The following is a 25087-nucleotide window of genomic DNA, read 5'->3' on the forward strand; positions in this document are numbered from 1 at the left end:
CAACGCACACTTATTTGACGGCGAAGGCGATGCCGAACAAGGCAAGGAGGAGGGTGACGTTGGTGCCCGGGCGGATGTAGAGCTTGGCCTGGCCCAGCTGGGGCTGGTAGGTGATGTCGACCAGGCGGGGCTGGACGACGTATGACCTTGTCATCTGGTGGTACTGGATAAGGGTGACCGTCGACAATCCACCAACCGCCGTTGCTGCAGTCCACCACAACCCAATCAGCGACCAGAGATTCGTGGTGTGTGGTCGTGTGTGTGTGTGTGTGTGTCGTGTGTGTCGTGTGTGTCGAGTGTGTGTCTACCGATGTTCCAGCCGACTGCTGGGGCAAATGTGGCTCGGGCAATGACGGTCCCTTTGTCGGCGATCAGCCTGGAGGTGTGGTGTTGTGTTTTTGGGAGTCAGTCCCCAGTCCGCGCGTGAGTGCTCTCTGGATGGGTCGTCGTACTTGTTGTGGGGCATATTGGAGATGGTGAGACTGAAGCCGTCCGGTCCTTCCATGACGGTCTGGTGCTGGGTGCGCAGCTGGTACAGCTCCGGGCCATTCTGTGTCGTTCGGGAGTGTCAGTCGCACAGCAGTGGCGCGAGACCACAAAGCCACCAGCGGTGCGGAACACGCGTACGGGGATGTGGAACTTGATCGCGCCCCTATCGCTGTACATAACCTCTAAAGTCTTCGTGCCCGAGTACAGATAGACATTGCCTGCGTGTCGTGTGTGCGTCGTGTGTGTCGCGTCGCGCGTGAGACACTACACAGAGGCAGAGACTTGTAAATTAGGGGCGCCGTACCGGTGGGGATCTGGTAGTGCGTCAGGGCTGGAAGCAGAGGCGCCAGCTTGAAGGCGTCCTCGGTGGGGAGGCCCGTCACGCCCTTCAGCGACAGTCGGGTGATGCCCGAGCAGCGCTTGGCTAGCGCCGTCAGCCCGCTCAGACTGACCGCACCACCGAAGTTCACCTGTACACCACATCGCTTTAGTCGCGTGTGCGGTGTGTGTGGTGTGTGTCGTGTGTGTCGCGTGTGCAGTGTGTTACCGATATGAGCTGGGAGGGGAGATGCTCGAGGGCGGCGCTGGTGACTGCAGCGGCACCGCTGTACTCGAGCGCCGTGAGCGCGGGCAGCCGCGCAACCTCCGCGATCACCGCGTCGTCGACCTCGGGAATCTGAGAAATGTTGAGCGTCGCCAGGCGGCTCCAACGACCGTTCTTCTCCTTCGCAACCTCGTCGTCTTCCTGCGCCGCAGCCTCTGCTGACGTGTCCGCCTCTGTCGACACATTTGCTGACGTGTCCGCCTCGCCGGCGGCGGCTGCGGGCTTGGTGGCGCGGCCGTCGAAGCTGGCGAGTAGGGCTTCCTTGGTCACGGCCAAGCCCGGGAGGCGCAGCGTCTCGAGCGCGTGGGTGTGGCGGGGCAGCGAGGCGAGCTTGAGCAGCAGCGCGGAGCTAAACTGCGCAGGGCAGCCCTTGAGCGAGAACTCGCGCAGCGGGACTGGGTGGTGGTCGAGCCAGGCCAACATCGTCTCCTCCGTGACCGTTTCGTTCGCCCTGTGGCATTAAAAGTCATTATTTTCATAAATAAGCAATAAAATAATAGAAATAAGAATTCACAATAATAATACAGATTGGATTAGAGGACGTACTCGAGAACCAGCGTGTGGATCGCGGGAGAGGCCCACGCGATGCCGCGGAAGATCGGGTCGGTGAGGACGCGCTGACAATGGCGAAAGTGGAGTGCATCGACATTCGCCTGTGTCCGCACCACACTCAGTGATACGCTACCCGTACGTGCGTGTGCGGTAATGCGTGTGCGTGTGCGAGCGAGAGGAACGAAGGAAACCGAAGAGAGAGTGGGCGATCGCGTGTGCGTACCAGTTTGCCAGACACGAGGTTGTTAAAGGCGGGACTCGCCTCGACGACGTGCCACAACAGGGCCAGAGAAAGATCTGCGTTCCAGCAAGAGCGCTCATGAGCGTTGTTTTTGAGGTGTTTTCGACACACCACGCAACAGCTTCGAAGCTGAAGGCTGGCAGCGATGAGTGCCGGTAAGCGTACCGAACCACTTGTACGCCTTCGGATCGGGATTGACGACATGCGCGATCATCTTGTCGACGAAATCGTAGGCTGCGTCGTCATTGGCCCTAGAGAGAGATCCACACCACCTTTTTAGCTCCAGTACTCAGAGGCAACACTCGCGAACACGCAACACGACACACACGACACACGCAAACGCGTATCAAGGGCATGGAAAGTGTAGAGGCTTACCTGAAGGAAAGAGCGTTTTCGTACATGCCGCCCACTTCTGCCAGGGTCTGCCTCGTTGCCTCGTCTACCTCGCTCACGTCTAAACACACCCGATACACACCGCACACAACACGCACGGCACACGGCACACGGCAAGGGTGTCAACAGGGTAATCGCGCACACGGCTTGGGCCTTCAGAGGAGCGAGCCGCCACGCACTGTTGTCCACAAGTCTTAGGTAGGTGCTGGTGATGATGAGCTCGGCCAACATCACCAGCGCCTCGTAGTAGGTGGGTTCGATCGCCACCGCCTTCCTAAGGCACTCCTCTGCAGCCGCGACTGCATTGCTGTTTGTGATGCGCGTGCATGCGCGTGAGCCCAGCAACGAAAGTGCTCTTTCGCTTCACTGTAGAGCTCTAACAACGAAGAAGGTGGGGCGAGGGACATACCTGGTAAGCCCGCCCTTGTCCTTGTACACCTTTGCCAATTGCAAATAGGCCAAGGCCGTCTTCGGCTGCACAAATAGGAACAATTTGTTAACAAAACAAAATAGTAGTAATAGTTCAAAAACAAAGCCATTAATGCGCGTGCGGTGCGTGAGTGTCGTCGTGTGTTGTGTGAGCTTACCTCAACCTCGATGGCGTGCTTGTAAGTGGCAATCGCATCCGCCCATTGTTGGCGTCTGGCGTGAATGTTGCCCACGCCGATAATGCATCTGGACAGACCATAATGAATGGGTGAAATAGACCACCAGCGCGCATGTCGCGTGCGTGCGTGCGTGCGTGCGTGCGTGCGTGCGTGAGATGTACTTTGTATTGTTCGGCTGGATGTTGAGGGCTGTCTGATAGGCGATGAGGGCATTGGACAGGATCAACGAAACCGCGTCTCTGTCCGAGGAGCTGCGCATTGAAGTGACAGTTGAGACAACAGCGAACTTGAAGAAGAACAATCACCAAACTAAAGAGAGGGGGGGGGAGATACGACGTACTTGTTCGCCTGAGCAACAAGCATGTCGCCCAGCAGGATGATAGTGTCGACGTTGAGGAACGGCATCTTACGCGAAGCGATCTTCATTGTTTGCAAGAGAATATGTGGGCATTAGAGTGCAGTGGGAAGAAGTGAAAAGAAATGATTGTAAGGTCAGTAAAGTCACTAACCTGGAACTTGCCCATGCCCTGGATGAGCAGGCGCGTTTGATCGTAGCCCTTCTCTTCCAGTCCCTGGTAGAACATGGCACTGGCCTCGGCGATATCTGTCGCCAAGTCCGATGATGGGTGAGAGATTGATGGTTGTCTCTCCAGACATTGCAAATTGGGGGTGTGTGTGTGGTGTGTGTGTCGTATGTTTGTGTGTGTCGTGTGTGTGTCGTGTGTGTGTCGTGTGTCGTGTGTCGTGTGTGTGTATGTGGTGTGTGGTGTGTGGTGTGTGGTGTGTGTTACCGATCAGGTTCATGTGCTTCACGGTGGCGTGCAGCGCGGTCATGTCCGACAGGAGGAACTTAAAGTTCGGTACCCACTCGCCCCAGCTCATTTTTGCGTTGTCCTGGATTGCCCTGGCAAAGTCCTACAATGACAGACGGAACCATCCAAAGGGGTCAGCGGCTGTGTGTGCGGTGGTGCGTGTGCGGTGTGCCAAGTGAAAATTCTTTCTCACCTTGGCGGCCTCCTCGGTGAGCGGTATGGTGTTGGGCGATAGCGCTCGCAACCGGTCGAAGAACTTGATGATGTCCAAGCTCTGGCGGAGATCATAGCCCGCTACCAGCTCGTGCGCCAGCAGACAGTTCTTTACACAACAAGAGAACAATCACACACGCCACACGCACACGCACACATTTACATTAGCAAGAACGACGCCTAGGCGTTAGGGTGAAGACGGAGCAGCATACCGAGAATTTCTTGATAAGGGATCGCTTGAGAGTGCGCCAGTAGTAGTTGGAGTTACGGTGGCGACCCAGCAGCATGTTGAGGTGCTTCACCGCCGCCATCTTCTGGGGATCCTCGGTGGGGAGGCCCATCGCCCGCGTCTTCTTCCTGAACTTCTCGGCGATCTGCTTCCTGACAATGCGCGCCACCATCTGTTCGAAGCCAAAAATATGTTAGCACGCCCAATCAATCTGCCACCGCACACGCACACACGCACACACGCACACACGCACACACGCACACACGCACACACGCACACACGCACAAACACAGGAGGGGCAGGCATGCCTCGATCAGGGTGGTCTGCTGCAGCTTCGGGTTGACCAACTGGCGGATCTTCCCGAGGTGACGGACGTTCACGCCAGCCTGGCAATGATCAAGGTAAGCGCACAAAAGAATGTGGGCGGAATGCGGAATTCGAAGAACGGTGGGTTGGTTGAGCACCGAATGGAGCACTTCGATGAGGTCCAGGTGGGTCTTGCCCTTGTCTGCACTTTCCTGGAGCTCGTTGAGCCTGGCCGCGACTTGGGGAATCACCTCCTGATTGCATCGTTACGAACCACGGTTTGAATCGCGTGCGGTGGTGCGTGTGCGGTCGCTCGTGTGCGTGTGCGGTGGTGCGTGTGGTATTACCTTGAATAGCCGCTCTGTGGCTTCCGTGACTTGCAAGTTGTAGAGATCCTTCTTACTGTCGGCCCGAGCCCAAATGGTGTAGGCATCTGGCGTGATGGTTAGCAGTCGCGGATCGAGCTTGCTATATTACGCTGGTGCTCCACGTACCGGATGACAGCGGAACCTTGTTCGATTTGACGAGCTCCGGCCGCAGCAGGTTGTACAGAATGATGCCCTTACGCCCCACACTAGCGTGTCACCGATCCACCGCGTAAGTAGGGAAACACCACAAACCGAGCGAGAAAAGTGATTGGAAGGTGGGCTCTTCTTGGTATGTGTTGGGGCACGCACTTGGCAGGGTCTGGGCGCTCGGGAGGGAACGTGCGGGCAAAGTCCTGTGTGAACGGAGAGCAGATGAGTACCACGTGTGGCATTCATTGTACAGAAAAGTAGGAATGTGTGACTCCGCGCCGTACCACAACGTAGTAGCGATCGTCGGTGCCCTTGTGCGCCTCAATGTCCACAGGTCCGTAGATCTTCTTGCCCAGTCCTTCGGGCGTCCCCACGTAGTGGCCCTACACCACGCATGTGCCATCAAGAATGTCAATCATGTTGCAATGGAATGCGCGCCTAATCGAAGAATTCCTGCGCGTTTTATGCGCGTGAAGGCATAGGGGACGGCGTACGCGCAGGTGCATCTTGCGGGCGGCCTGCTTCATCATCGCTTTGAGCGTCGGGTCCTCGCAGTGGATGGTGACGCCGGCGTCGCACGAGCCGTATCGGAGGGTCCCGGCGTTGATGGGCAGGATGGTGATGGCAATCAGCCGGAAGCCCAAATAGTCAATCACTGTGTTGGATTCGTTCATATTAGCATGAATCGTGTGTCGTGCGCCGTGTGTCGTGTGTGCCGTGCGATGCGTGCAGATTAAAATGCAGGCAGTGAGTGCGTACGGGCCATGAGAGGAACGTGAAGGCCAGGAATCTGGCAACTGTAGTAGTGGATCAAACCCTTCAGATCGTGCGAGGCCGCCTTCCTGTAAAGTCCATGCGGTGGCGTCAGTGCGCCACTCCACGCCCAGCCAAGAGGGCAAGGGACACAAGGCAAGGTGTGACGCACATGGCGTATTCATCGCCACCGTAGATGCCGAAGATGTCGGTGGCGAATTTGAAGAAGATGCCCTGCACGATGTACTTCTCGCCGCCAGCTTGTCCACCCACCGCGATGGGCTTGATCGTCTTCTTCGACTCTGCCGCATCCCAAGGTTAACTCCTTCAGTCGCGTGCATGTGCGTGTGCGGTGTGTGCGGTAGTGCGTGCGATGACAAGTACCATGTAGGCCCAGTTCGGAGATGATGATCTGGCCGAACGGAGGGAGAACACGTTTTCCGTTGGTTAGGGATTATTGTGTGTCTGTCTGTCATATGAGGGAGAGTGTACACACCTTGCCATAGGTCTCAGCCGCAAACACGAAGTCGTGCGCCAGGCGGGCCATCTCGGCGAACTTATTTGCCGACGGCTCCAAGCTCAACAGTCGCTGTACACGCGGAGAGCAGAGAAAGGTGAGCGCCGTGTGCGCGATATTCACGTGCGTTCTGCCTGATTGTGCGTGTGCGGTGATGCGTGAATGTACCTGAAACTGCTCGTTCCAGTTCTTTGTTTGGCATCTTTGCCTGATCACCGGTTGATCCTCTTCGTCTTCGCTGTCGCTGTCGCTGTCGTCTTCGCTTTCGCCCCCCACGGCTTCCGGCGCGCCACTGTATCGAATCGGAAACAGAAAAATGCCCGCGTGAGCCCTTGGCACTGCCACACCACGCCGAAGACGCCCAAGGGACGAGCCAACAGTTCGTACGCTTGGTCGGCGTAGGCGTAGACCCCTTGAGCTGTCCCGCTGGCCTGCTCCACCTCCGAAGAACCGTAGACCGCAGCTGCCCATGCGATCGCATCACGACGAGGCGTGTCTCGCAAATGAGCATTGGGCGGTCATCATCACCTTCATCACGGCGGCGCTACAAAGGTGTACCCATAGTGTCGGCCGAGTTGTCCATCGCTTGCGCGTACGTCAATCGGCTGCTGCGCGTATTCGAGATCGCAGTTTTAGTGTTTGATGTGGGTTTGTTTGTTTGTTTGTTTGCTTCTGCAGAGCTTCAACAAAGGCAAGAAGGCCGGCAGGAGAAGGTACCTCTCAATGTCGACGTTGAAGGTCTCGTAGGGAGTCATGTAGGGCTGCTCCTCCTCACCTGAAGGCGGAAAGATACGGTTCGCAGTCAGCCAAGCACAGCATAGCAACACCTCTAGCAAGGCACGGTTTTGGGGGGGGGGTGAGTGGTTGGTGGCGTGTGCTACCATGATCGTCGTGGGGCAGCGCTCCGGCAGTGTCCCACGCACCACTGCACACAACAATGGAATTAGAATAAAATGAGAAGTAGAGCACACGACGTGAAAAAAAGAGCGAAGGCGAAGGCGTGCACTGACCTGGCCTGGTCGGCCTCCTCCGCCATTGTTGAGGTTTGGTCCACCGCGAACTCCACGTCCGTGCTGTCGACCACGTAACTCATCTTGACTTCGTCTGTTCAGTGGCAGAAAACGAAACGGAGGCAAACGAAGGCAGCACGCTTTGCTCCGTGTTGGGTGAAGACGTAAATAAATCGCAGAAAGTATTGGAAATAAACAGCACCAACCAAAACTGAGAAGTGGAACATTACGAACCAATGGGAGGAAAATTGACCGGCGATTTTTTTTTCTTTCTTCATATCAAGAAAATCAAAAGAAAAAGATGGAGAGCAGCAAAGCAGATGATGCTGATTACGTGACGCTCGTACTCGCCAGCGGCGGTAGTGAATCCGCTGAGTTTCTTTGCCCGCGCCAGTTCCTCCACCATTCCGTACGATTATCCTTATTTTTAAGATTATTATTATATTATTTGTATTAATGGGTTAATTATAATTAAATGGGTTCATGTGCAGGAGAGCGAGTACCTGCGGCAGCTGGTCTCTGCGGCGTGGGCCGAGGGCCAGCGCTCGCGCATCGAAATCAAGTACGACTGCACCCCGGACAACTTCGAGTCCATCCTCCGCTTCGCCTTCGGCCACCGACGCAAGGCCAAAGTCTACGACCAGCACCGCCACCACCACTCCACTGGCAGTGCCAGCCACGTCGACCCCGTCGAAGTCGGCGACGCCGACGCTGCTGCAACCGACGCCGACGCCGTCGACGCCATCTTCGCGCAACCAGCGGGCCGCACGGACTGGGCGGCGCTCGCACACGAGGAGGACAAGAAGCCCAGGGCCACTGCGCCGGCACAATCTACAGCGAGCCTCGGTCAAGGCGGTAATGACGACGGCGACGGCGACCTCGAACCATTCGCGCTCGACGAAGGTGACGACGATGGTCGCCAGGAGGTGGAAGACGATGCGTGGGTGGAGGAGCTGATCTCGCGCGAGAATGCGGTGTCGCTCTACGGCGACGCGCTGTTCTTTCAGCTGCCGGAGCTGGCGGCGGCTTGCGAGGCGTTCGTGGCGCGGCACGTGGTGGGCTATCACAACGCGTGCCAGTACTGGATCGTGAGCGCCCAGGCCGGCCTCCACTCGCTCGAGCACCACTGCCGTGCCATCTTCCAGGACCACTTTTCCAAGGTCTGTTCGAACGACACACACACACACACACAACGCATGGCACACGCGTGCATGATACTGACGTGTGGTGTGTCGACAGATTGTCAAGCACGACGATTTTCTGCAGCTGCCGAAGGAGCTGCTGCTGCAGGCCGTGCGGTCGCCCTGCCTCAAGGCCGAGTCCGAGGAGCAGATCTGGGACGCCGTCCTGCGCTGGGGCCGGCACCAATGCGCCGACGACGCGGCCGACGACGACGATGAAAGCGAAGAGGACGACACCACTGTCGACAAGAAGAACAGAGACAAGGGCAAGGAGAAGGTGGGCGTAAAGAGAAACGAAAAGGAAAAGAAGAAGGAAAAGAAGACTACGATGGCCGGTCGGCCGGCTGCGCGTTGGGAGCGCGGCGTGAACGTGGCCGAAGACGGCGAGGCGGAGGAGGCGGCGCGCAAGGCAAGGGCCGAGCGCGAGAAAGACGAAGAGCAGAGGATCAGTCACGCGCTCAAGACCCGCGTCCTGCCCGAGTTCATCCCCTTCATCCGCTACCCGCTCATGAACTACGCCTTTCTCTGCGGTGCGTGCGGTGGCGCACGTGTGTGTCGTGTGTGTCGTGTGTGTCGTGTGTGTCGTGTGTGTCGTGTGCGACTGACGTCAAGATTTCGCTCTAGAACGAGTGGCGCCGAGCGGTCTGGTGCCGCACGAGCTGTTGGACGAGGCCTACCAGTTCCTGCTCTACCAGGCCAACGGGCTCTCCGGCGGGTTCAAGGGAACCGACAACGGCAAGCGACCGCCCTCCTTCCGCGTCCACGCCCGGACCCCCAAAGTGGTGCGTGCCATTTGATCGTGTGCGGTGCGTTGTGCGGTTGTGTGCGTGGGCTGACGTCAGATGGAATGCGTGTGGAATTTGGGGTGGGTGCAGAGGTTGGCGGAGGTGCACACGGCCACGGCGCGCGGCGGGTCGGTGCGGTCGGCCAATCGGGAGATCGTGGCCGAGGTCTTCCGGTGGCTCTTCGACGCGCGGCCGCCGCACGCCTCGCTCGTGGCCCTCCAGCACAGCGTCGAGCACCTCCTGAGCGCCAAGCCAGTGGGCCGCATGTTCCCCTGGATCACGGCCGAGCTCGTCGTCACTCATCTCGAGTCCATCGGCTTCGTATCGGCATCTGAGCCGACAGCGGCGGTGGCGGCGGCCAACCCGCAGCCGCGGGGCGGCGTACAGCCGAAGAAGCAGAAGAAGCCGCGGCGCGCGGTGGTGTACAACATCCAGCGCGACGAGGAGCCGCCGCAGGTGTCGCACACCTCGCGCGCCTTCAGCGTCATCGTCGAAGACATTCTGCTGTGGCTCCGGTACTTGCATTCACCGCACACACCGCACACACCGCACACACCGCACACACCGCACACACCGCACACACCGCACACACCGCACACACCGCACACACCGCACACACCGCACACGATGCTAACGGCATGAGCTGAGTGCAGGGACCACCCGTCGCGTCCGGGCCACATGGATGCGCTGCTGCGCCAGGTCAAGTACTACCTGGGCCGCAAGAAGGTGAAGAACGTGTTCATGACCGACGCGCAGAAGGTGGTCCACCTGCTGGTCCACGATCGGGTGGTGATGCAGCGCCGCTTGGACGCGGACGAGGCCGAGCGCCGCCGACGTGGCGGCGGGCGCTACCAGCAGTACGCCCAGGAGCAGCAGGGCCAGGTGATGCTCAACGCGTGCCGCGATTCCGTATTCGCGTGCGCCGCGTGCGGCCGGGCCTTTGTCTTCGACGCCCAGAAGTCCAAGGAGTTCTATCGACGCAGGCTCCACGTGCCCACCCGCTGCCCGGCCTGCCCAAAGCCCGAGCCTTTGCCGAGTCAGCTGGCGGCGCAGTCGCAGCGGTCGCGGCCTGCGGCGCCGCGTCAGGGCCGGCGGGGCGACTTTCTGCGCGGGCGCTACCACCAGGCCACGCTCATCGACCGCCTCGTCAACAACATCTATTGATCGATGATGGTACATAAGGCTACACAAAAAGTTTATGAGGAAATGGGGCGCGGGTGCACGGTCATGCGCATCCCGTAGCGCGCTCGCAGCGTGGTGGCGAACTCGGCCTCGGCCAGGTGGCCCGGCACCAGCTGCAACCGGAACCTCTGGCCCACCATCGCCGCCACTACATCGTCGTATGTGCGCGTGCGTGCGTGCGTGAGTGCGTGCGGTGGGGCGTGTGTAAACCTGGGCCTGACTTGAAAGCTCCCACGACGTACCCATCTTGATCTCCTTGCGCGCCATCTCTTCACCGATGCACGAGCGGGGACCGGCGCCGAAGGGCACAAAGGTCATCGGGGCCGGCCACTTGCCCTCCTCCACCTTCCACTGCTCCCGGTCCGGGTTGAACGTTTCTGCCCGACAATGATAATGATAATAATTATTATTATTCTTAGTCTTATTCTTATTCTTCCACCGAAAAGCCTTTCCTTTTCGGTGGAAGATGGGCGTACCGGGGTCGCTCCAGTTGTCCGGATGGTGCATCACGATGTAGGGCGACCAGGCCGCCTTGGTGCCCTTGGGCAGGAACCAGTCCTTGCCCTCTGTTTGTTTGTTTCATGAACGGTTTAAAATCGTGGCCCCGCCGGCATAAGGTGGGCGGTTGCATCGTACGGTGGTGGATGGTGATGTCCCTGGTCACCTCCCTGCCGAGGCTGGGCGCCGATGGCTTCAATCTGAGCGTCTCCTTCATCAACTGCACATACATACACAAATGCAAATATATAAGTATTCACATTTACAAATAAAGAAGACAAAAAAACACTAATAACGTACCTTGTCCAGGAAGGTGAGCTGAGACAAGTCCTGGAAGGTGGGTGTGCGACCCGCCAGGACCTGGTCCAGCTCCGCGTGGAACCTGGCCTCGACGTCACTGTTCTGAGAGATGTAGTAGAAGAGCCACGTCAGCTGGTTCATGGTGGTGTCGTGGCCTGCGAACATGAACGTCATCATCTGCCGACCACACCACATCGAGTCGTGTGGGGAGTTAGCTTGCAACGTGAAATTGATTAATAAAATATTATTAATAATTTTAAGAATATTAATTATAAATTATAAATTAAAGTTTGGGACCCAACCTGGCGGATGATTTCGTCGTCGTCAACCCATTGGCCTTCGGGCTTCTGGCTCTCGCGCAGCATGCACGCCAAAATGTCCCGCTCGTCATCGCGCACTCCGCTCTCTCTGCGCTCGACCACGATGCGTCGGAATGTGGTCTGCAGCAGCTCCATCTGCTTGAAGTACTTTCGCTCGGCTGACGCGTACAACAGATCAGTGATTACCACTTCATACGACACACGACACACACGACACACACGACACACGACACGGACCTGGAGTGCGCCAGATCTTCCAGATGGGAAACAGGGCAAGCCAGCGATTCTGGTAGAGGTGCCGCAGACAATCGTCGTAGGCCTACCACGCACGGCACACACCGGTGAGCCGAGAGAGCGTCTTTGATTGTTCACTGCGTTCGATTGAAGGGCGAGGGGGAGCCGCCGGCACCTTGGGACTGTCGGGGTTCGTCTGCGTGCCAAAGTCGAAGCCGAGACACAGCTGGCCTGTGGGCCAACACTACAAATGTGAGCCACAAGTGTGCCTGTTTTTGGCGGGGGTGCCGTCTGTGGATCGCTCACCGATGACGTCGAAGGTGAGCCGCTGGAACTCGTCTTGCACGTCGAGGGGCTCGCCCGACCTCGCATGAGCGCCCAGGGCCTCGCACAGAATCTCCGCTCGGTTCGCCACCCTATTCATCAACTGTCACGCACACATTCATCATCCACCAGCATAGTCATCTTCATCAATCATCATCATCATCCATCATCCATCGTCCATCGTCCATCATAGCAAGGTGAGTGGTTGGTACCAGGTTGAGGTTGGACTTGTGGAACGCCGGACCGACCAGCTTCCTGCTCCTCCTGTGGCCATCGCCATTGAACTGGAGCACCAGTCCTGTAGGGCAGGGTCCGATTGTGGTCAGCGAGGCTGCGCTGGAAATTGAACGCAGGGCCGAGCCTGACGCACCCGAGGCGATGTCGTGGAAGATGTCGTTGAGGTCCTTCTCGCGGTCGAATGTCATGTAGTCCTGGTCCAGCACCTGCTTGAGCACCTCGGGACTTCCGAGCACAACGCTGACGGCCATAAAACCGAGAAAGTGGGTGGTGAGCGTCTGGTCTCTACGCGCTGCAGTGTCAAGGGCGAGGGTGGGATCAACGCACTAGGGCTTCATGCCGAGCCAGAACGTGTAGACGGGGCCATAGAGGAGCGAGTGCTGCCTCAGCAGCTCGTGGAACGCTTCGACGGGGTGCACTGCAGAGGTGATGACACCAGCAAAAAAAAGGAATAAAAATAAAGTCTTAAAAGGAGGGAAAAAAAAGAGGGGGAGCAGGCGTACGAAGATGAGCGCTGCCGATGATGGGAAAGGGGACTGGCCCAGCTGAAGGCAAGGTCCGCCACTTGTAGCGCAGGTACACCTGCAACACGCCCCCCCCCCGAAACGAAAATGATGTTGGCCAGTTGTGGCTTGGCGTTGCTTTCCGTGTGTGAGCAGCGTACATAGTGCAGGAGGATCGCCAGCACAGCCACGCCCAGACTGAGCAGCCACAGTGGTGCCATGGCCCAAAGAAGAAAAACGACCTTTTTATGTCTTTGTTTTATTCTTTTTTCGTGTCACACCCAAATTGACTGGGGGACAAATAACACTATCTGACGATCATAACCGGGCAATGGGCGTTCTGGACCACGTACTCGGACACCGAACCGAGAACCAGCCTGCACGCGAAGAGTTTGCCGTCAGCCGCCACACACACACATCACACACAGCACACACACACACACACATCACACAGCACAACGAGCAACAACAACACGTCCACACGTTGTGACAATGTACCTTGACACGATGCCCAGGCCGCGGGTGCCCATGACTACAAGATCGACGTTGCCCAGCTTCTCCAGTTCCTCGCAGATGGCCTCCCTCGCAGAGTGGGCTTCCTTGTTCTCATACGTGAATCGCTCCTGCACCGCACCGGCCACCACACTGGATTAGCGCACGCGCAAACCGCACACGCACGACCGCACACGCGCACGCACACCACAGAGAAGACACGGCCGCGAAGTACCTTGGGAGCTTCGTCGGCCAGGTTCTCGAATTCATCGTGCGCCTTCTGCGCCTTCTCTCGCTCGTTCACGTCGTTCATGTGCCGCAGCTCGTGTTCCATCGGGTTCACCATCGACAACACGTCCAACACTCCACCTTGACCAACAAGTTCAACATTTTTATGCTTATTTAGAATTATATATTCACCATTTATTAATTATTATTTATATTCACTATTCATTATTTATGCAATCTATACAAGATGATTTGTGGATGTACCTTCGGAGGAGGGCTTGAGGGGTTGCCCGTCGGGTCCGCGGGGTTCGAAGACTTCGCTCACGTGCAGCACCACCATCTCGCCGATGTTCTCGTCCACCAGCCTCTGTCCAGCCTTCAGTGCGCGCTTCGCTCCGTCCGACCCGTCCCAGCAGACAACCACTTTCTTCATCTTCTGCTTCAATGTTCCTTCAATCTTTGTTTAGTTCTGGTGCAATGGCTTCTCTGCCATGTGCGGCTGTGTGGGTGCCGCGGGGAGAAAACTTGATTGTTTCTCGATGAAATCGCAACGAATTACCACTCAATTATCATTTTGCGTAGTAAAAAAAACGATAGATGCATGTGCTGCACAGATGGAAGCTCGATCGGGACCTGCCCGGCCCTGAGGAGGTCCTACATGGACAGGAGGCGAGGAAGAAATGGCTGAGCCGCTGGTCGTGCTCGTGCCAACTCGCGGCAGCCGATTCGAACACACCAGGACAGAATCTGGTGGTATTCATCTACTCTGAGGCCGACGAGGCCCTACGTCGTGGCTTCCCCTTCGCTGCTGATCTGGCCCAGCCACTCGCAGATGATGATCATCATCAATCGACGACGACTCTCCTGCTGCGGGGCCCGCTGCGCCAAGAGGACGCCCAACGACGTCAGACCGAAGAGCAGCAGCTGCACCAGCTCCTCCTGCGACACGTTCAACATCATCGCTCGGCCCTCGAGAAAGATGACGAGGTGAAGGTGTGCTACGCGCGCAAGGTGTATCGCTTTCCACTTCTTCCACAGCGACAGCAACGTACAGACGAGGCCGACGGCGACGTGGTGGTGTTCGTGCGGGAGGACCACGAGATCGTGCCGCACGGCCAAGTGTGGGAGGGCTCGGTCGAGATGGCCCGCTGGATCTGCGCTCACTACCACGAGCGCTTCAGAACCGGCAGTGGTCTAGTGCGTCCGCGCGTTCTCGAGCTGGGCAGCGGCTGCGGCCTGCCGGGCCTCGTTCTGGCTGCGCTCGGCGCTCAGGTTCGCCGCACACGCACGACCGCACACGCACACGCACGACCGCACACGCACCACCGCACGACCGCACCCGCACACGCAGCATTGATTACTAATCAGAGCTGTGACCGCTTTGGCTCCAGGTCACTCTAAGCGATCGATCGGAGGGCGCGCTGAACAATCTCGTACACAACGTCGGCGTCAACATGTCTGCGTTCACAGGTTTGTCCGTCTGGAAATGTCCACCGCTTTGCACCTTTTCTTTCGTACAAACTGACCGCACGTCACGCACACACAGGCTCGTCCCCGCCCGCGGTAGTGCACCTGGACTGGGCCGAGCCCGGAACCATGCGGCCGGTGTGGCCGCCGCAGGCGGTGGTCGGGTCGTCGTCGACCGACCCGCGCGGGTTCGACTTCATTGTGGGCACCGAGGTGGTCTACAGCGAGGAGGGTGCCGAGCACCTCATCAACACCGTCAAGGCCTGGCTTCGCAACCACTGCGGCGACAACCACGCGGCCCGCCCATCGTTCTATCTTCTCCAGAACCCGCTGCGCGCGGGGCTCAAGCACTTTGTAGGCCTCCTCGCCGGCGCCGACCGACAGCTGGCCGACGACAAGCAGGAGCTGAGACGCGGACTTGCCCTCGAAGAACTGGACAGCGAGCACCGCCCGCCGCCATTGCCAGCGGCAGGACCACCACTCGCGTACGAGCCGAGCGAAACGGAGCAGCTGCGGTTGTATAGGGTCACCACTCGGGCCTGAGCCCTCCAAGTACATGGCTCAACCCATCACCGCTCGCTGGCCTGGTCGATTCGCTGTTCTTCCTCGTCCTCGGGACCCGCACGGCCGATCCCTGTGAAGTGAGCGCAACAAGCCCAACATCAGAGCGTTCACACATAAGCCGGCCCGCGTGCGCGTGCGTGCGGTCGTGAGCGCGTGTGCGTGTGCGGTGCGTACCGTTGGCGTCGAGCACCGCGTAGGGGTGCACTCGTGACCCCAGCATGAAGGTGAGCAGCGCGGCGAGGACCGCGCCGACCATCGGACCCACGATGAAGATCCACACCTCGCGCAGGGGCTTGCCGCCCGCCAGCAGCGCCGGCGCCAGCGAACGGAACGGGTCCATCGACGCTCCGCCCAGCGGCCTGTCATCAACCTTGATCAGCAACCGCACTCACCACACGACACGACACACGACACACACCACACGACGATGATGAGGACGTACCCGCCAACGATGCCGAGAGCGGTGACGATGACGCCGACGGCGATGGCACCGTTGGCTCCGACCACCTTGGCGCGCTCCGCCACGTTGAGGTAGACGAAGTTCATCAGCGCCGAGAAGACGATCTCCATGGCGAGGCCGGCCTCGATGCTCACGCCGTCGGGCAGCGTGGCGCCCACGTCGCCCTCCTTCCCCAGAAAGCCCATCACCAGCAGACCCGCCATCATCGCTCCTGTGCGCCAGTACAGTCTCAGTCGACACGACACGACACGACACGACACGACACGACACGACACGACACGACACGACACGACCAACGACACGACACGACACGCACACAACGATGACTGGACGCACCGATGAACTGGGCGGGCAGATAGTAGAGGAGGCGCCACCACTCGAAGACGCGGCGCAGGGAGAAGGCGAGGGAGGTGGACGGGTTGAAGTGGGCGCCCGAGACCTGGCCGATGGCGAACACCAGCGCCATGATGGTCAGCCCCTCGGCCAGCGCCGAACCTGGACCCTCCGCCCCTTACGATCAGCTCCCGGCGCACTACCTACCGCACACACATAAACGCGACCGCACACGACACCACACGCACACACACACACGACCGCACACGCACCTAGTTCGGAGGTGTGCGGACTGGCGTTGCCCAGGCAGGAGATGAGCACGATAGAGAAGGTGCCGATGGCTTCGGCCAGGCCGCGCCTGAACTCGGCGAGGAGAGCCTTGTGGCGCTTGTGCCGCCTCCCGCCCGGCAAGTACTCGTACAGCTCGAGTTCCATCCTTCTCCTGTCTCTCGCTTCTTCGTTCTCTGTTCTTAGACGCTTTCGCTTTCTCTTTCTCTCTTCGTTCTTCTTGATCGTTCCGGGCTGTAGAGCGGGCCTTGTTGGTCAGAGTGCTCCGGTCATCTCCTCTACGTGCACCCCGTAAGTTCGTTGTGGAAACTCGTGGGGAGATCCCTCCCAGTCGGACTTCATGTCTCCGCTAATTCTGTCTTCTTTGCAAGTGTTTACTTTGCTACCAAAACATCTTCCAGCTTGTCAACATGTCCTAAACTATATTCAAGGAAGACCCGCAACAGAAAAGAAGCGGTTCCGGAATTTGAAAAATCACAATGCATTTCAACCGCCATACTTCAAATTCCGCAATCGCTCAGTTACAAAGCTGTGTTTCGCCGAGAGCATAAGAAAACAAGCGAGGCCGGGCGAGGCGGGGAAACCAAACACCACAAGAGCGGTATGGAGCACGAACGCAGAGGAGGAGAGGGCGAAGGCGGCCAACTCCCACATGATGGCAGCGGCCGAGGGGATGAGGAACGACAGCGAGTAGAGACGGGCGGGACCGCCTCCCCCGAGGAGGACGAGCAGGCCGCGGCCGCCCGGCGCGGGGTGGGCCTGGCCTGCAACTTCTGCCGTCGCTCCCACACAATATGCGAGACGTAGGCCCGCCCTCACCCCCCCCCGCCTGCTTGACATACCTAAAGTTGAGGAATGCCAAACATGTCATGTGTGTGTCGTGTCGTGTCGTGTCTAGTAAGAGGCCGTGCACGCGCTGCGAGAAGGCGGGCAGGGCGCACCTCTGCTCCGACGTGCCGCTACGCAAGCGCGGCCGACCGCGCCGCAGCGACAGCGCCGCCAAAGACAATGCCAACCACAACAAACTCACCCACGCACAGCACCAGCACAAACAGGGCCAACCACCATCAGCACCACCTTCATCAGCACCACTGCTACACAACCCGCCGTCGCAGCCGCTCTTCCCTGTGGTCACCACCACAGCCAACGCGCCGCTGGGTCTCGATGCGCTGCCCTTTTACACCATCTCCCCGCGCACGCCGCCCGCAGTGGTCGCCGTGCGACCATCGCCGCCGCCGGCCGTCGCCTCTGCGTTCGCCGTGCAGGCCATCGCGCCCAAGCCGTCGCCGCCGCCGAAGCCAACGACCTCGCATTCCTCAGCGCATTCCTCGAATTCCGCCCTATTTTCGAGCGCGCTTGACATGGTGTCGGACGAGCTGCGGCGCGCACGGGAAGAGAACGAGAAGCTGCGGGCCAAGCTCCGCACGACCAAGGCCAAGCTCAAGCGCAAGAAGGCCGAGGCCAAGCAGCTTCGCCGCGCGCTGGCCCAGGAAATCGACGACAAGGCGGCGCGCCGTAGGCAGGAGCTGGCCGTCGTCGCCGCGGCCACCATGCAGCAGCCGCCGCGAATCATGGCCACGCCGGCCAGCATGCACGCCAGCTGGTCAACTTCATCGTCAGACGCGTCGACAGTGTCGCCGCATTCGTCGCATTCGTCGCCATCTTCGGCGTCGAGGTCGGGGTCGGGGTCGGGGTCGGGTTCGTTTGTGTCGTCGCCGCTGCCGGTGTCGAGCTTTTCGACGCCGCACGCGTTCCCCATCGCGGTCATGGAGCACGTCCACCAGTGCCTGCCCTTCCTCTCGGCCTACCTCTTCTCCCCGCGCGACTTTGTCGTACAGGACCTTCGGTACGCCATCATCACCGCACACGCACACGCACACGCACACACCACCGCACACACACACGTTTGCTGATGCGCGTTTCGAACGTAGACAACCGATGCTCGCGTTCGACATGGGAAATGTGATGGACCCCACCATCATCTACGCCAACCCGGTCCTCTGTCAGCTGCTCGGATTTTCGCCGGTACGCACGCGCCGCACGAAAGAGAAGAGAGAGGCGACGAGGCCTACACTGACTGCACTGTCATCGTTCTCCAGAGGCCCGGCTATCCGCTCATGAAACTGTGGGCCGACAGTAAGAACTGTGAGAAACAGATGCCCCTGCTCATGGAAACCCAGTACGCACACGATACACACAACACACACAACACGCACACAACACGCACGACACCGCACGACACGACACGCACACACGAATGGGACACGCGACTTACTCGCTGTGTTCCACTCCTCTTCGTCCGATCAGACCTTCGATGTACATCAGCGAGTTCATCTTCGCGGATCCCCTGCTGCGCTGCGTGAATGGATTCCACGTGCGGGCCTCGTTCCTCATGCAGTTCTTCTTCGACCGCCGCGGCCGCGTACGTGTCCTTCTGTTCCTCCACGCACACGCACACGCACACGCACACGCACACATGGCACGCCATGCCTAACGATCGTATGTGTGTGTGTGTCGCCTCCACAGATCAAATATGGGGTGGCATGCGCGGAGAGCTGGCGCCCGGATGTGCCGCGTGACGGCGAATCGCTACGGGAATGGCACGACGACCTCCATGACGACCTCTTGGGCGCCCTGGACCACCTCGTGGCCGACGACGATCCGCCCTTCCAGGGCAGCGGCGACGATACGCCCTTCCAGGGCAGCTTCCCATACGCCGCGGACCACGTCAACAGCAACGGCGGCTGGCAGGCCCAGCAAGACTACGACTTTGGCGGCATTGGCGGCGACCACCTGCCCAGCACGTTCATGGAGGAGGTCACCTACGCCATGCGTTCATAGCTGTGTGTCGCGTTAAGAAAAACAAAAAAAATGGGGGTTCTCTCAGACAAAGTCGAGCCAGAGATAGGTGTCGATGCGCTGGGCGAGGGCGGCGGCCTGGGGCGCGGCGACGTCGGCGAGCGGGAGGTGGTAGAGGAGGAAGGGCTTGCCCGAGCGGCGGCCCTGGTAGGTCTCCTGCACCACCTTCACCCGCATCTCGTGCCGCTGCAGCTGCGCCTCCTTCACCTTGTCCACGAACAGCGTCTCGTCCTGCCGTCATCGCACACGCACGTTTCGTCAGCGCACACATTACCACACACACGCACACGACCGCACACACACACACACACACACACACGACCGCGCACACGCCACACGCACACGCACGACCGCACACACAGGCAAGACGTACAAAGTCCTTGAGCTGGGAGAGCTCCTGGGCGGAGGTGCCGAGGAGCGGGGCCGCGGCCTCGTCGAAGGCGCGCAGCCAGAGGTCGCCCGTGTGGTCCACGATGCGGAGGCTCGCCATGTACCGGTTGACGTAGCGCCCCGCGTACACCCGATTGCACGTCTTGCAGTACCACCGCTTCTGGTGGTGCTGCTGGCCCTCTTCTTCCCCGTCGTACCCCTCGTCGCCGCCATGATATTCTTCCACCTGCGGCGTGTGCGGTGTGTGCAGTGCGTGCGGTGCGGACGTGTGCGGTGTGTGCAGTGGGTGTGCGTGTGCGTGTGCGTGTGTGTGTGAGTGCGAGTGTGTGGCGAGAGTGCGATGGTGGAGGCGGAGGCGAGACCTTTTTGTGGCACTTGGGCCAGGGACAGGCGGGGTACCACATGCCCGAAGTTCGGATCTCGTTCACCGTGCACACCACACTCGCGTAGACCTGCGTGTGTCGTGTCGTGCGTGTCGTGAGGTTCGATCTCGAAAGCTGGGCAGGGCAGGGGAAGGGAGGCCGAACCGTGGGGCACGACGTCGAGCACTCGAACGACTCGCACAGCGCCTTGAGCTCCTTGACAGTCATGCTCCTGTTCGCGTCTGCGTTAGCACAACAGTTCAAGCGCGGCAGTGCAGTGTGTGCGGTGTGTCGGGTGGTGAGTGCGGTCGTATGTACTTGTAGTCATGGCACTCGACGCGGGTGCGGTTCTCGGGCACGCTGGCGAGGAAGCGCGCGATGTGCTGCTTGCCCAGCTGCGGACAGTCGTAAAGCTCGAGCGTGTGCGGCAGTTGGGCAGCTGCGCGACACGACACGACCAACGACACGACACGACACACGACATGCGGTCAATCCGCGATTAGCCCGCGGTCTCGCGAGGCCGGGCAGAGGAGAAGCGCCGGGAGCGTACGATTGGAGGCGAGCATGGCCAGGGCGGCCGGCGTGAGGCGCGGACAGTAGGAGATGTCGAGCGTGCGCAGCCGCTTGCGCCGGAGCTCCGTGGGCAGCGCCGCGAAGAACGCCGCCAGGGCCGCGTCGTCGATCATGCCGCACCGACGCAACGCCTGCATGTGCGATGCGCGCGTGTGCGGCGAGTGCGGTGCGTGCGGCGTGCGTGTGCGGCGTGAGTAGCAATCGAGAGGGCCAGAAGAGAAGGCGGTGGCGTTGGGTACCAGGTGGGTGAGCTTGGGGCAGTGGCTGGCGAGGGCCACCAGGGACCGGGTGGTGATGGGCAGCTCGGTGACCTCGAGCGCGTGGAGCTGCGGCAGGCCGGCGGCGACGGCCTCGAGCCCCGCGTCAGTCACCCGACCGCACTCCCACAGGCTGAACGGTGATTGGAATGCGTCAGGAATGCGCCGGTGATCATGGAAAAGCAAGCTATGTCGTACTCGAGGGTCTTGATGTGGGGGCAGCCCTGGGCCAGCGCGGCGACGCCGGCGTCGGTGATGTTGAGGCAGCGGCGCAGGGAGAGCTCCTCGAGCCACCGGCAGCCGCGCGCGAGGTCGAACAGCGCGGCGTCGGTGATATCGGACTCGGCCAGCTCGAGCGACTTGACCCCCGCCGCTGTCGATGATGGTCGCCGCTGCGCGATCGCCGCCACCGTGGCGTCGGTCACCCGCCGCACCCCCTGCGGCCAGCACGAATAGGACCAACCAATGCGCGAACGTGATGACGTCAGCCACAGGCATCACCGCCGATTGGTGGGAGAAGAGATAAAGATAAAGAAATAGAGCGGTGCAATTGGTGGCCGTACCCAGAGGTCGATTTTGGTGAGGGCCGGGTTGGCCTGCAGGACCGGGACGATGCCCGCGTCGGTGACGCCGTTGATGCACCGCCGCAAGCTGATCTCCTGCAGCTCGGTACAGCCTGTGTGCACGCGAAGGCGCGCGTCAGTCGTGTGTCGTTGTGTGTGGTGGTGCGCGTGCGTGGTTGTGAAGGTGGGCCAAGTGAGTACTCTGGGCGAGAGCGTGGAGGCCCTCGTCGCTGACGGCGGTCTCGCCGAGCCAGAGCTTGGTGAGGTGCGGGCAGCTCGCGGCGATTGCCACCAGCGCGTGGTCGTACACGTTGACGCCCCACAGGTCCAGCTCCTCGATGCCCCGCTTGCGTGCGACTGTGGCGGAGTTGGCCGGCGGCGGCACAGGCCACCAGCCATCGCCGTTGTCGGCCTCGGCCTCGGCCGCCATCTCCTGCTTGAAGTAGTCGTCATCGTCGCCGTCACCAGTTCCGCCAGTCACGGCCTGCCACGTCATCGCGAGGGAGGCGACGGCGGCGGAGGTCAGCTCGGTGCAGCGCCGCAGGACGAGGGCGGCGAGGTCGGGGAACGAGGCCGGGTTGATCAGCGCGAGCGCGCGGTCGGTGAGCATCGGGTTCTCGGCCAGCGAGAGCCGGCGCAGCTTGGGGCAGTGGACCGACAGCACCTCGACCACCCGGTCCGTGACCCGGCAGCCCCACAGGTCGAGCGACTCGAGGTTGGGCAGGGCCGTGACCAGCTGCACGATGCAGTGCTCGGGTGGGGCGCACTTGAGCAGCGAGACCTCGCGCAGGTGGAGGCTGGGCGGCAGCGCCGCGAGCAGGGCCGAGTACGGCGAGCCCGGCGGCGAGCGGTGCGGCGAGGTCGGGGCCGACCGCGCGCCGCTGCCGCCCGATTGGAGGTGGAGGCCGGAGCGCGGCGGGGTGGCGTAGGGCGAGGTCGGCGCGGAGGAGGCGGGCCGCGCGGTGGACCTGGGTGGGGAGAGGAGGGACGCCGAAGCGGTCGGCTGGCGCAAGGCCGAATGGGGCGGCGACGAGAAGAGCGCGCGCTGCGAGGGCGAAGGCCCGCTGCCGCGCCCTCGCCCCACAGCTACGGGGCTGTCGCGGCTGCTTGTGGTGTTAACGTGTCTCGAGGGGGTTACGACGAATGTCGGCGTCGACATCGCGCCGCGGCCGCCCCGGGGCACGGGCGCCGCCGCTCCTGACCGCTGTGGCGTGCCTCGCATTCCAGCGGCTGCGGGGCCAGTGCGGCCCCAGGGCAGGGGCGAGGGCGCGGGCGTGGGGCAGGGCGAGACCGGGGCCGAGGCCGTGGCCGCGGCATCGAGCAGGGCCGGCACGCCGTCCGACGAGTCGAGTCCGGCGCAGTTCTTGACCTCGAGAACGCGCAGATAGGGCGCCCACGCGTAGTAGAGGCTGTGGAGGAAGGCCAGGTTGCGGATCGTGTCGAGCTCCATGAGCTTCAGGGTCTCCAGGTGCTGGTCGGCGAGGGCCAGGTCGGCGTCGCTGCCGGGCTTGGGCGGCGTGTGCTGCTGGTCCATCGCGTCCTCCTGGTCGTCGGCAACGAGGGCCTTGGGCTTGGGCGGAGGGCCGCACATCTCGACGAGGCGCTTGATGTCGACGAGCGAGAGGAGCGTGCAGTAGGAGAGGTTGAGCGAACGAACTCGGCCGCGCTGTTCCAGTCCCGCGAGAAGCGGGGACGACCGCAGCAGCTCGCGCGTCTGTGCATTACTGTCTTCTTGATAACCTGTGTCGACACACACACACACACACGACGGTGAGCGACGGGTCACGCAGCAGACGAGGGAGAGATGCGAACCTCGGCAGCGGAAGAGAATCTCGGCGATGCGGTCCTTGGTGGCGTGCTTGCCGACGGGCGAGAAGTCGTACGAGTGGACGGCGGACCAGACCAGCGGCGTGGCGGGCGAGGCCAGCAGGAGGTGGTGCAGCTGCTTGCACGACTGGGCCAGGGCCAGGAGGTCGAGGTAGCCCAGCGGGTAGTCCAGGTAGTGCGACAGCAGGAACACCAGGAGCGGCGTGGCGAGCGAGAGCAACGGCGAGGCCGCCTGCTGGTGCGCCAACACCAGCGCGAAGGTCGACGCGCCGGCATCGGCAGCGCCGTCAGAAGTGTCGTCGGGCTTGCGCTTGCGCTCGGCCTGCGAGGCGTTGGGCGACGTGGGCAGCAGCGTGCCTGATTCCTCTTGCGATCGCTTGCGCTTAAGGCTTTGCGGCTCGGCCTCGAAGTCCATCGTCGATGCCAGCGCTGGGTGGTGCTCCCTGGGCGTGGGCGTGAGGGCGAACTCGGCGGGCAGGGAGCCAAGCGAAAAGTCGGCCGCCGAGGCTTGGCTGTCGCCGATGTAGGCCGAGTGCGGGATGGTGAAGGGCGTGGGCGGGGTCATCGAGGAGAGCGATGACGGCTGCGAAGAAAATTGCGAAGCCGTCGACGTGGCTTGCGAGTCGCGCGCAGAAGATGATGATGAGGTGGAAGAAGAAGAAGAGACAGAAGATGATGATGAGAAGCCGGGAGAAGGTGTAAGTGGTGAATCCTGAGAGTTGGATGACGTCGACGCCGATGACGATGGCAATGACGATGATGGGTCGAACGTGTTGGTGGTGGGTGTGGTGGCGACGCCGACATAGGTCATGTCCATAACGACGTCGGGTTCGACCATGCGCTCGGTCTGGTAGAGCGTCTGGTAGTCGCCCTCGACCTGCACCTGCACCTCGCGCAGGGCGATCACCCGATAGAACCGCACCTCGAACCTCATCTCCCGCGCGCCGCTGCCCTCGCCCGCGTAGGTCTGCTGGTGGTGGTCGTGGAGGTCCTCAACGGCGGCGAAGCTGAGGCCGGCCATGGCCAGGTGGGCCGACGGCCACAGCAACGGATTCGATGCATTTTTCTGCATTTATAAATAAATGAATAAAATGAAATAAATAACGATAAACAAATAAATAAAAGCAATAAAGCAATAAAAGAGTAAAGAGGGGAGTACCTGGCCGCCGACGAATATTTCGACCTCGGTGGGGAGCTGAGGGTCAGAGACGTTGGCAGGGGTGGAGGGCTTGTGGTTGATAACGAGCTTGAGTGTGTGCTCCTCGAGGTCAGGTCCCACCACGTAGAACCTGCCGCCTCGCCACTCTCTGCAGAGAGCGAAGAAGGGCAAGCGAGATGAGATGAGATCACTCAATCGAATAAAAATAAACTTGAATTGGGTAACGCACTCGCGTAGGCTTTCTTGGCTGGCGACATCAGCATGCGCAGCACCGCCAATGCTGGTGTTATTTCGCTCCAGCTGCAACACGAGCTGGAAATCTCCCTTCGCCAACATCTTGCCGTGCAGCTCCTCTTTTCACCTCGCTCTTGATTCTTTTAATCTCTCAAAGATTTTTTGATTGAATGATTGAATCGTTGGATAACGGCCGCCGTTCGTGGAAGAGCCTTTTTTTTA

At 60.4% G+C, this 25087-nt stretch overlaps 8 protein-coding genes across 8 annotated transcripts; 3 read left to right on the plus strand and 5 right to left on the minus strand.

Annotated features, from left to right (window-relative positions):
- Positions 1–10: 10 nt before the first annotated feature.
- On the minus strand, positions 11–7328 carry ACA1_054820 (tetratricopeptide repeat domain containing protein; the record flags this gene model as incomplete). Its single annotated transcript, XM_004344089.1, has 36 exons — positions 11–204; positions 309–376; positions 453–550; positions 628–707; positions 794–959; positions 1037–1544; positions 1640–1746; positions 1869–1942; positions 2052–2137; positions 2262–2340; positions 2459–2586; positions 2689–2753; positions 2867–2954; positions 3049–3138; positions 3228–3307; positions 3397–3491; positions 3679–3802; positions 3893–4021; positions 4125–4313; positions 4423–4527; positions 4606–4701; positions 4795–4880; positions 4942–5021; positions 5125–5168; positions 5250–5348; positions 5460–5620; positions 5725–5807; positions 5891–6020; positions 6103–6130; positions 6215–6307; positions 6404–6527; positions 6623–6698; positions 6794–6840; positions 6953–7010; positions 7117–7160; positions 7246–7328. 36 exons carry the CDS (start codon positions 7326–7328, stop codon positions 11–13), a joined length of 3885 nt encoding a protein of 1294 aa, XP_004344139.1.
- Positions 7329–7546: 218 nt separating this feature from the next.
- On the plus strand, positions 7547–10375 carry ACA1_054830 (uncharacterized protein; the record flags this gene model as incomplete). Its single annotated transcript, XM_004344090.1, has 6 exons — positions 7547–7654; positions 7737–8405; positions 8485–8956; positions 9039–9208; positions 9302–9726; positions 9865–10375. 6 exons carry the CDS (start codon positions 7547–7549, stop codon positions 10373–10375), a joined length of 2355 nt encoding a protein of 784 aa, XP_004344140.1.
- A 32-nt stretch (positions 10376–10407) lies between these two features.
- ACA1_054840 (cytochrome p450 superfamily protein) lies at positions 10408–13030 on the minus strand (the record flags this gene model as incomplete). The annotated part of the gene is made up of 14 exons (XM_004344091.1): positions 10408–10541; positions 10636–10770; positions 10870–10959; positions 11030–11111; positions 11192–11368; positions 11494–11669; positions 11749–11830; positions 11921–11976; positions 12052–12172; positions 12282–12367; positions 12440–12546; positions 12634–12724; positions 12810–12888; positions 12971–13030. 14 exons carry the CDS (start codon positions 13028–13030, stop codon positions 10408–10410), a joined length of 1476 nt encoding a protein of 491 aa, XP_004344141.1.
- An 86-nt stretch (positions 13031–13116) lies between these two features.
- On the minus strand, positions 13117–13962 carry ACA1_054850 (universal stress domain containing protein (UspA); the record flags this gene model as incomplete). The annotated part of the gene is made up of 4 exons (XM_004344092.1): positions 13117–13186; positions 13308–13432; positions 13537–13670; positions 13794–13962. 4 exons carry the CDS (start codon positions 13960–13962, stop codon positions 13117–13119), a joined length of 498 nt encoding a protein of 165 aa, XP_004344142.1.
- A 164-nt stretch (positions 13963–14126) lies between these two features.
- Positions 14127–15539, plus strand: ACA1_054860 (uncharacterized protein; the record flags this gene model as incomplete). Its single annotated transcript, XM_004344093.1, has 3 exons — positions 14127–14801; positions 14921–14999; positions 15076–15539. The coding sequence occupies 3 exons, from the start codon at positions 14127–14129 to the stop codon at positions 15537–15539; spliced, it is 1218 nt and encodes a 405-aa protein (XP_004344143.1).
- Positions 15540–15565: 26 nt separating this feature from the next.
- ACA1_054870 (transporter, major intrinsic protein (MIP) superfamily protein) lies at positions 15566–16788 on the minus strand (the record flags this gene model as incomplete). The annotated part of the gene is made up of 5 exons (XM_004344094.1): positions 15566–15630; positions 15735–15919; positions 16003–16231; positions 16357–16515; positions 16626–16788. 5 exons carry the CDS (start codon positions 16786–16788, stop codon positions 15566–15568), a joined length of 801 nt encoding a protein of 266 aa, XP_004344144.1.
- Positions 16789–18002: 1214 nt separating this feature from the next.
- On the plus strand, positions 18003–19482 carry ACA1_054880 (uncharacterized protein; the record flags this gene model as incomplete). Its single annotated transcript, XM_004344095.1, has 5 exons — positions 18003–18487; positions 18573–18666; positions 18741–18820; positions 18949–19063; positions 19168–19482. 5 exons carry the CDS (start codon positions 18003–18005, stop codon positions 19480–19482), a joined length of 1089 nt encoding a protein of 362 aa, XP_004344145.1.
- A 42-nt stretch (positions 19483–19524) lies between these two features.
- On the minus strand, positions 19525–24967 carry ACA1_054890 (leucine rich repeat-containing protein; the record flags this gene model as incomplete). The annotated part of the gene is made up of 13 exons (XM_004344096.1): positions 19525–19731; positions 19874–20116; positions 20253–20342; positions 20418–20484; positions 20571–20691; positions 20803–20956; positions 21065–21215; positions 21281–21519; positions 21646–21758; positions 21847–23385; positions 23458–24538; positions 24632–24779; positions 24861–24967. The coding sequence occupies 13 exons, from the start codon at positions 24965–24967 to the stop codon at positions 19525–19527; spliced, it is 4260 nt and encodes a 1419-aa protein (XP_004344146.1).
- Between the last annotated feature and the right edge of the window lie 120 nt (positions 24968–25087).

Source organism: Acanthamoeba castellanii (assembly GCF_000313135.1).
Source record: "Acanthamoeba castellanii str. Neff unplaced genomic scaffold scf7180000084594, whole genome shotgun sequence".
NCBI classification, from domain to species: domain Eukaryota; phylum Discosea; order Longamoebia; family Acanthamoebidae; genus Acanthamoeba; species Acanthamoeba castellanii.